Source organism: Olea europaea, chromosome 10 (assembly GCF_002742605.1).
Source record: "Olea europaea var. sylvestris chromosome 10, O_europaea_v1, whole genome shotgun sequence".
Lineage (NCBI taxonomy): Eukaryota > Viridiplantae > Streptophyta > Magnoliopsida > Lamiales > Oleaceae > Olea > Olea europaea.
In genome coordinates, this window is record NC_036246.1 from 40,629,966 (window position 1) to 40,640,086 (window position 10,121).

Sequence of the window (10,121 nt, forward strand, 5' to 3'; positions counted from 1 at the left end):
AAATCAAATGGATACTTAGTTCTCCGTTCTTTATTTTTGTTGGTACATTTGGATCTTTTTTTTCTTTTTCTTTTTTTTTTTTTTGCCTTTCAAAATTTTTTTATTCAAAGGAGGACAATTCTGTCTTTTTATATAATCTTAACGGCTAAAATGGACGGATTCTACTATTAAGGACCTACTATGCCTATTTCCTCAAATGTTGGGATGCTTAGTGCTATTTTGAAAAGTTAAAGATATATTAACATTCCCATACATTTTTTTGAATTGAGTACCAAATATGCTATAGGTGGTTATATTTATTGACACTACAATTTTTATTTATTACAACACATTTTAATTGTAATTAAACTCCTCAATTTTTACTCGTTATAGTAATTATTTTCTTAATTTTTCATTGAATTTTTATCTTTAACCTTTCATTAATTAATACATCTCGTTCTTGAAGATTTATGTCAAAATATTTTATTTCTATGCTTTGAAATGAGAGAAAAATATTTTTCACATTATTTATTTATTTATTAAATTATGATAAAAAAATAAGTTGTTATGCGCTATTTCAATGGACTTTTTGGGCAAAAACTATTATTAGATACAAAATGTGTCAACTAATGAAAAGTTTGAAAATAAAAGTATCATGAAAAATCGTTAGGGACATAAATGCCATTAAAAATATTGAAAATCTTAAGTGTAATTAAAATGTGACATAATAAGTAAAAATTGTGGTATGAATATACTTATCCATATGCCATCATCCATCGTTGTTATCCATTATTTTACAACATAAATAAAAATTATCCGTCATTTTTGCCATTTGCCTCTACATTCATTTGGGATGCATCAAATAACAAAGCAAAATATATATTTTACGTAGGACGATTATCGATAGTCTTCACTATGAATATCGTTATTCTTTTTTTGGGAGTGTGAAAAAAAAAAAAAAACCCTCCACGCATTAATTTTCTCAATCCACGTTGTATCATAAATTCATATCTATATCACTTTTCTCTAAGAAACATGCAAAGCCGATAATATCGTTTTGTTACATGAAAGGATGTGAATATGAAATCGTTATCATAATTTTTTCAGGAAAAGTACTAACAAATTATTTAACAGGAAAAGGGGAAGAGAATGGACGATATACAAATGAAAATGTTTATAGGGAAACCTAGTGCTTCTTGAATCTTTAACTGAATAGACCCACGAGGATGATATCGTTTTGACATGCCTAACTATCCTGGATATATGTCTTTTTGGCCCTCGACTCATCAAAGAAGTAGGTGGTTAAAAGACACTGGGATACCTATTCGACCTTCCAATAACCACAAATCAGAAAGCTGCCGAGGATAGACTAGCACTTCTTGCTGCGTGACGTGCCACAAAGGACGCAACAAGTGGATTTACGAGATGAGGTGCCTCGTCCTTCATAGAAAGTAATGTTTATTTTAGTAAGAGGACATTAGTATTTCTAGTTCACATGGATTGTGAGAGCAAACGTAAGAGATATGTACATGAATTTTCTGGGTAGACGTGTAAAGGATTGACCACAAATAAATGGTGAGAGAGAGAGAAACCTGAGGACAGTGACCAACATTAGGCAGAACTACAAAATCCTCTACAGAATCAAATTCAGCATAGGCTCTCCCGAGATCAATCGGTTCCCATGGATCCTTTTCGCCCCATGCCACCAAAACAGGGCACTGCAAACAGGTGATGCATTAAGAAATGTTGTTGTAGTCATAAGAGCAAAGAAGCACCAAAAAAAATGACCGAACGCATAACAAAGTTCTGTTTGAGAATATGACCTTCACTTGGGGGAGTAGTTCCTCGGGAAGTGGCCCTCCTGAGTAACATATGAACTCAAGAAATACATCTGCAGCACCAGGCTCAAGTCCTGGTCGAAGAATTATGTCAACCAATTCATCCGTCACCTGGGATGTATCATTATAGCACTGAAATACGTTCATCAGAAACAGTCAGAATGTAATATGGCATGTGATTCTCAGGAAAAAAGAATACTAATAAAAAGACCTTGATGCAGCTGTCATGGACTTGCAGCATAAATTAGACCAAAATTCATGAAAAAAATTAAAACCATTTTTCGATATTGCTATTAATTATTAGAGGCTTCCTATGGAACTATTGAATTGTTTTTTTATCCCCTTGAACATATTACAGCGACTCAATGCCAGAAACTTCTTTACAGGTTTAAAAAACTCATACTTCAGATGTCTTCTGTAAATATCATTAAATTATTTATTATGCTGATCAAATGGAAATATTTGTCACATCAAATCAATAGTTAAGTTTGTATCAATATCCAGTAACAAATTATCAGCTACTTCTCCACATTCTGAATACAAAAAATGGCAATGTAGATCCTCCTTTACAGATGTTTACCTGACAAAGAATGTTCCTCACTGAGTCTGGTGTGGCTACAGCTTTATAGAAGAATTTTCCCACACCAGTATTCCTGATGAAATGTACAAATACAATGAAATCCTCAAATAGTGACTAAAAAATTTAAGACAGGATAGATTATCGAAAACATTAAAAATCCAATGAACCAAACTCGCCTCAGCAAGCTCTGGAATGATTTAATAAGAGGTCTCCCATACCAGGGCTGCTTCTTTATGTGCAGCATACGAAGTGAAATATTTAATAGAAAAATGCCCCTACAAATTTCAGGCTTCATGACTGCTGCCTGGAGACCAACAACTCCTGCATTTAGCAAGCATTTAAGATTGTTTGCATCGTACAATCAACGGTTTTCAGATGACAAGATAATTACCTAGGAAGCATGGGCCTATGCTCCTGATCTTCTAGTTAATTGGCTAACTCAGTATATATACCAGGTAAATAATCAAACTTATATTCACCAGATGAGGTAAAAGCACTAAAACTTAGGCCAAGTTTGGTACCCATTTTTGTAAGAACGAGAATGAAAAATATAGTTGTTACGGGACCCACACAAAAGATAGAAAGTCAAATGTGGTGGCTTGATGTGATGGATAATGTCTTCTTTTTTTATTTTTGTGGCTAAAGAATGGAAATCAAATGGGGACTAATTGAAAGAACTGAGCTCAGTTGTGGAAAAAATTGGGTCTCAAGATTCAATGTTGTAGGGCCAAAAACAAAGAGAATTTCAGATATGCTGCATAATGCAGAATGAATTAATGTGTCCCTGGCCAAGTAGCATTACCCTTGCAGAATTATAAGAAATCTAGGATTAGAGCTACAGTTCCAGATCAACAGTCCCCAATAAATGATAATCAAACATGGAGAAATAGATATAAGAGCTTCAGAACAACCAGTAAGGTAAATTAAATGTTTAATAACGTTGGACTGTGTTTAAAAAAACTAAAAGCAGAATAACAAATGTTGAAGCCTTAATAACAAAAGCAGATATTGTACAAGCATAATCTTCAAAAATCAGTAGGTGAATGTCATTTTAAAATTAAAAAATTTTGTAGGAAATAATGATTTCTTCTAAAGATAATTTACTCATAAGAATGGAAGTGTGTGGCTGTGCATATAAATGTCCATATTCCAGCCCAATAAGCACAAAGAACACCAGTACAAGCAGCATAAATTAGACCAAAATTCATGAAAATTAAAACCATTTTTCGATCATGCTATTAATTATTAGAGGCTTCCTATGGAAATTGTTTTTTATCCCCTAGAACATAATTACAGCGACTCAATGCCAGAAACTTCTTTACAGGTTTAAAAAACTCTTACTTCAGATGTCTTCTGTAAATATCATTAAATTATTTATTATGCTGATCAAATGGAAATATTTGTCACTTCAAATCAATATTTAAGTTTGTATCAATATCCAGTAAAAAATTATCAGCTACTTCTCCACATTCTGCATACAAAAAATGGCAATGTAGATCCTCCTTTACAGATGTTTACCTGACAAAGAATGTTCCTCACTGAGTCTGGTGTGGCTACAGCTTTATAGAAGAATTTTCCCACACCAGTATTCCTGATGAAATGTACAAATACAATGAAATCCTCGAACAGTGACTAAAAAATTTAAGACAGGATAGAATATCGAAAACATAAAAAATCCAATGAACCAAACTCGCCTCAGCAAACTCTGGAATGATTTAATAAGAGGTCTCCCATACCAGGGCTGCTTCTTTATGTGCAGCATACGAAGTGAAATATTTAATAGAAAAATGCCCCTACAAATTTCAGGCTTCATGACTGCTGCCTGGAGACCAACAACTCCTGCATTTAGCAAGCATTTAAGATTGTTTGCATCGTACAATCAATGGTTTTCAGATGACAAGATAATTACCTAGGAAGCATGGGCCTATGCTCCTGATCTTCTAGTTAATTGGCTAACTCAGTATATATACCAGGTAAATAATCAAACTTATATTCACCAGATGAGGTAAAAGCACTAAAACTTAGGCCCAATTTGGTACCCATTTTTGTAAGAATGAGAATGAAAAATATAGCGTTACGGACCCATACAAGAGTAGAAAGTCAAATGTGGTGGCTTGATGTGATGGATAATGTCTTCTTTTTTTATTTTTGTGGCTAAAGAATGGAAATCAAATGGGGACTAATTGAAAGAACTGAGCTCAGTTGTGGAAAAAATTGGGTCTCAAGATTCAATGTTGTAGGGCCAAAAACAAAGAGAATTTCAGATATGCTGCATAATGCAGAATGAATTAATGTGTCCCTGGCCAAGTAGCATTACCCATGCAGAATTATAAGAAATCTAGGCTTAGAGCTACAGTTCCCGATCAACAGTCCCCAATATATGATAATCAAACATGGAGAAATAGATATAAGAGCTTCAGAACAACCAATAAGGTAAATTAAATGTTTAATAACGTTGGACTGTGTTTAAAAAAACTAAAAGCAGAATAACAAATGTTGAAGCCTTAATAACAAAAGCAGATATTGTACAAGCATAATCTTCAAAAATCAGTAGGTGAATGTCATTTTAAAATTAAAAAATTTTGTAGGAAATAATGATTTCTTCTAAAGATAATTTACTCATAAGAATGGAAGTGTGTGGCTGTGCATATAAATGTCCATATTCCAGCCCAATAAGCACAAAGAACACCAGTACAAATAAAAGATGAAAATAGAAAAGAAAAATCAACTTAATCTTGTTTTCTTTCCGACAATTCTAAAATTATATGCTGAATGGCAATTATCCACACATTAGAAGTACACAACCATTATTTGCATATTTCATGGAATGGAAATGCTATAACAAAGATCACCGCCAATGGAGTTGCAGATAAAGAAGGCTTGATCCTTGACAACGTCAGTGCAGAAGTCATTCAATTGGCTGGCCCATGTTTCAAATGTATATAAGGAGTTTAGTCCAAGCTCACGAGGATTTGGTTTGTCTGAATAACCGTAACCAATGAGATCAATAGAGTAAACCCTGTGTCCCTCCGCGAGAACTCCTATATTTTTCCGCCAGTGGTCACTGTTGGAGACATAACACGGAAGATACAAATGTCCATCAAAATACAACAAATTGCAAAGAATCAATGTTTCAACAATCAAATGAAGATGAAAAAACACTAGTCTGCTATGCAGTTTTGTAAGTAGTACCTATATTAAATAGTTGATGAGAAGAAAAATATCAGTGTAGACCTGTTTGCTCCAAAACCATGAACCAAAAGCAAGGCAGGTCCACTACTCCCAGAATACTGGTAGCGAATAGAATAATCTCTCCAATTCCATGTACTACAAGACAGAAATATATGTATTACAAATTAGAAATTAGAATTTCTGAAATTCTTTCAATAAATATTTGATTCGTACATATGTAGACAATGTAAAATAACAAGTATCTCAAGCTCATAACTTAGCTCAATAAAATGAACCAGTAAGATAACACCAAATACTATTCATTAAAATCAAAATTGTGAAAACAAATATCTTGCTTATAAACAGCTGTGTAATCTCCGGACAAAAATGTAAATGTCTAGTTTGTTCACCCTCTAACAGTTTAAAATTCTAGATAAAATAGTTCAACATGATATCAGAGCAGGCAGAGTCTGAATTTCAACTCTCATCTCTACCTATTTATGAAATTCATGTTTGTTAGTCATTCGATGAAAACTAAATCTAGCCAATGAGATGGGGCAATTTGAAAGATGCATAGTTCAGTCTCGATTAGTTTATTGAGACAGAAAAATCCACTCTCAGATATGCTTATTCCCACAAGGGCTGAACCATCTCCTTGATTTTCTGCACTGCATGACCTGGTTTGCACTTGACGTTTTAATTTTTTTCAACGTAAGGATGCAAGGATAAAATTCAGCTATATGGAAGTCGTTGAAACACATAATCATACGGAAGTTCACTTTTATATAATATTAACTAAAATATTATTTCTTTTTTTATCCAGATGGATTCCTTTGGGAGTCGAGTTTGATCTTTGAGAGTGTGAGCTTGTATCATCTCCTACTTCTTCTCCATGTCTTCATTGTCAAGTGGAATCAAAGTTTTGGCATCAATGGCGGGTCACTGTCAAAGGCGAAAAGGTTGTTCAACCAACAGTTTATGGGAGAGACCTCTGTTAATAACAAATTGGAAGTTTTGAGGAGACTAGTACAACTCCAACGACTTGGGGACGAACACATTATTTCAAGACTCACCACTTACCATCAAGTAATACTAGAGTATACGACATATTATCACCCACAAGCCTGGTGTGTGGTGCCAACAAGGCCACAACTGTTACCAACCGAAGCATCACACAAGAGAAAACCAATTCAATGCCATATAAAACCATAATCTTGCAATTGATGCCTGAAACTTGAGCTGAAGCCATCAGTAACCACCTCAGGAACTCATAGACATTATCCTGCCACCAAGTCTCGCCTAGCAACTAATTATTTGTGGCATCCTATCTCAATGTTATACCCATCACAACATGTTTGTCTAAGTTTTGAAGTTACTTTTGAGTAACTTTTTTGACAAACATGCTCCAGAGCATTTTAGAAGTTACTTCTTTTTCTTTTTCTTTTTCTTTTCCAATATATATATATATTTTTTTTAGTTCAAAAAATTACTCTCTCTTAATAATGTGATTTGAAATTTTTATAGATGTTTGAATTCATAGTGCTCGTAACTCCAGAAATAAAATTATTATTATTATTATTTTGTAATTTATAGAGAGAACTGCAATGCAATTGTGTTATTAATTTCATTGCTGCGTTTAGTTATCTTTAATTCATAGTATCTGAATTCTGACATAATTCACAGCTTACTCTCAAATTATGTCTGGCTAACTGATAATCACACACAACAAACAATATAAATGAACCTTCCTCAATTTCAAATTCTGAATACTTCTCACATGAATGCATGCATACATCAAAATTTACTGAATTCAGTTACCAATGTAATCATTCCTGGCAAAAAATAAAAAATAAAAATAAAAAAATGAAAGGGTAAAAAACCATAAAGTAAATTTATAGAAACGAATACTACCTGGTTTTAACTTCAATTGGGGGTGTGCTTTTATGGGTATCGCCATGAACTAAGCAGTTATCCACTAGTGAATTAGAAATGGAAAATTTACAGTTTGGGAGACTAAATCTTGAAGCTGTGTTAGAAATCAAGAATTGGAAAGGGACATGGCGGGTTTGATTGTTAAAAGGGATTGAAGAAGATGTTCTCTTGATTGTTTTATGGAACCATAAATCGAGTTTGTACATGGAGACTGTTAAAGAACTAGCCATGGTATTCATCAGTGTGTGATGAATGGGAGTATGCAAAGAATTAAAGCAAGATTTGAGGTAGAATTAGAGCCACTTGGATGCTTCTGTATCCCCTATTTTCCATCTTCTTTTCCTTCTCATTTGATAGAATTAAATACTATTTGGTATACTATTTCAATATTAGTTTTCGTAATACTTTCAATTTATTTATTATAAATTTAAATTTATAAGGGTGTTTGAGAGTCATTTTTATGTAAAAATGTATTTTGAAATAGTAAATTGATGGAAAATGTGTGGTTGAAAAATAAAGAAAAGTTTTTAATTTACGTATAATATTATTTTATTGAAGAATGTGTGATTGAAAAGAAGAGAGACAAAAATGTATTTTGACAAAAAATGAATATCAAACGGGCATTAAGAATATTAATATGAACATAAGAAATAAGAGATGAAGCAGGTTTAGTGGCAATCAGTGACGGAATCAGCAAGAGATGAGCCATGATGGCTGCTGACTCAGTCGAATTTTTTTTTCATATACTAGGTGGCCGTTGAGCGTCCGTTCAACTCAAATGGGATTCATCCTAGTTCAGATATATTCTTGGATCGTCATTGGTGGCGATGACCCATCCAAGTCCTAATTTCCCAACTAATAAGAAAAAAAGGGATAGGTGAAATTGAATAGACTCGATAGCGGTCTCTGTTTGACAATTACTAAAACAAAACTCTTTTTCTTAAATTCACTTTTAATCACACATTTTTACAATAAAATATTTCATACATAAATTCAAATTTTTTTCATCGCACAAAAGCTTGTCCTCTCACCAGTTCTTGAATGTCAAAGACATCATAAAGAACCAAGATTATTACAACATCGTTGCACATTTCAACTAAGACATCATAATTAGCCAAGTTTATTACACGTTGTTGCCCATTTCGACTATTATCCTTCTCTTCTGCTGCTTCACAAAGAATACATCGGTACTCACAAATCGGAGCCAGACTCGTTACTAAGCATAAGAATTCACCTCTCGCTTCGCGGAAAATTGACGATGACTGAGTGCGGATGGTTTTTCTTCAATTTCTTCTCCGTCGAATGTGTCCCCTGCATCACCACACTTCCCATGTTTCAATATTTCTTCATAAAAAGTCACGACATTGGATACTATGCTAGTAAACTTCCCATGGCGGTTTATGGGACGAGATTCTGTAGCTTTTCAGACCTGTACTTTCTTTCAGATATACTTTCGAATAACAAAACGAAAACGGGAAAGTTACAGTTTTCCAAATATTTCATGCTTTGTATTCAAACTGAAAAAGATGTGAACAGTCGATGGCAGAAAATTGTTGAAAAGTAATTATTCCAATTTTCTTTCTCGTATATATAATTCTGATGAAAACAGAAAATTTTGAATCCGTCTCACTAATTTATATTTAAGGGAATAGGCAACGTGCTGGCAAAAATAAGGAGTCCGAGAAGTTTCAGAATTTAGCTGCGTTTCGAAAACATACTTACCAGTACTGATTGTGTAACACAAATGAATCTGTTGGTACTCTTTTGCCATCGTCATTCCGGTTCCAATGGTAGATTGCATGTGTTCTGTTTTTTATCTCCAACGTAGAATGGCCGTAACTGGCTTCCCGAAAAGCAGAATAGTCGGGTTGAGGATCTTTAAATCTGCAGATGAATTACATTTCTGTTATAATAAAAACAAGTACTCCCCCTATCATGGATGGTTGTCTAATTAGAAGAAGCTTTACCTTTGAGCAAGACCTTCCTGATTTCCTCCGTCACCAACAGTTATATAGATAGGAGCCGATCTGTCTGGTGTGGGAAAGGGACTACCACTTGATATATTGTAGTGTATGTTGGAGACACGGTACTGAAAATAAGAGTGCAATTTGAAATTCAAGAAAGGAGGACTAATTGCAGTGCATCATTGAAACACAGCAAAAATTATTCACATCAATTCACATAATTAGCGATGGGAAAATCAAATCTGAGCATTGCTTTCACAAGTCTAGAGTAGAATCCTCAATGCATTTAATACACATTTTGAGTCTATACAAAACCACCAAGCACATTTGAGTTTAAAGTTGAAAAGAAACATTCCATGATTCTAGTTTTTTCAGATGGACTGAAAATCTGTGATGGACATGTTCAGGTTTGATCTCAATTAGTTCATCCAAGAATGGCTCAAGGTCAGGCCTCTTTAACTCGAAAATCATCATTAGTCATTACTTAACAGGACAATACCAGGCTCAGAACATATGCATGAAACGAGGTTTCTATGGGATAGATACCACTTGCAATAAGCAATGACACCGTAGGAGTATATAATATTAGTCATTTATTTATTTACATGTTTCTAGTGAGAGCGTGTGTGTGTTTGTGAGAGGGGGGGGGGGGGGGGG

The 10,121-nt window shown here is 33.9% G+C and overlaps 2 protein-coding genes across 3 annotated transcripts in view; both read right to left on the bottom strand.

Annotated features, from left to right (window-relative positions):
- Positions 1 to 976: 976 nt before the first annotated feature.
- LOC111402266 (pheophytinase, chloroplastic) lies at positions 977 to 7,840 on the bottom strand. The gene is made up of 8 exons (XM_023030441.1): positions 7,480 to 7,840; positions 5,632 to 5,724; positions 5,250 to 5,461; positions 4,092 to 4,236; positions 3,916 to 3,988; positions 1,803 to 1,949; positions 1,572 to 1,697; positions 977 to 1,419 (listed from the first exon to the last, which is right to left on the bottom strand). Exons 1-8 carry the CDS (start codon positions 7,737 to 7,739, stop codon positions 1,327 to 1,329), a joined length of 1,149 nt encoding a protein of 382 aa, XP_022886209.1. The 5' UTR covers positions 7,740 to 7,840; the 3' UTR covers positions 977 to 1,326.
- Positions 7,841 to 8,434: 594 nt separating this feature from the next.
- LOC111402265 (bifunctional purple acid phosphatase 26-like) overlaps positions 8,435 to 10,121 on the bottom strand; it is an 8,107-nt gene continuing 6,420 nt past the window's right edge. The window contains exons 8-10 of one of the 2 annotated variants that reach the window (XM_023030439.1): positions 9,468 to 9,589; positions 9,223 to 9,384; positions 8,435 to 8,811 (exon numbers count right to left, since the gene is read on the bottom strand). In XM_023030439.1, coding sequence (XP_022886207.1) covers positions 8,784 to 8,811; positions 9,223 to 9,384; positions 9,468 to 9,589 — 312 coding nt within the window. In that variant the 3' untranslated portion in view covers positions 8,435 to 8,783. Of the gene's footprint in view, positions 8,930 to 9,222; positions 9,385 to 9,467; positions 9,590 to 10,121 lie in introns of both variants that reach the window. The other variant, XM_023030438.1, reaches the window with a different exon arrangement.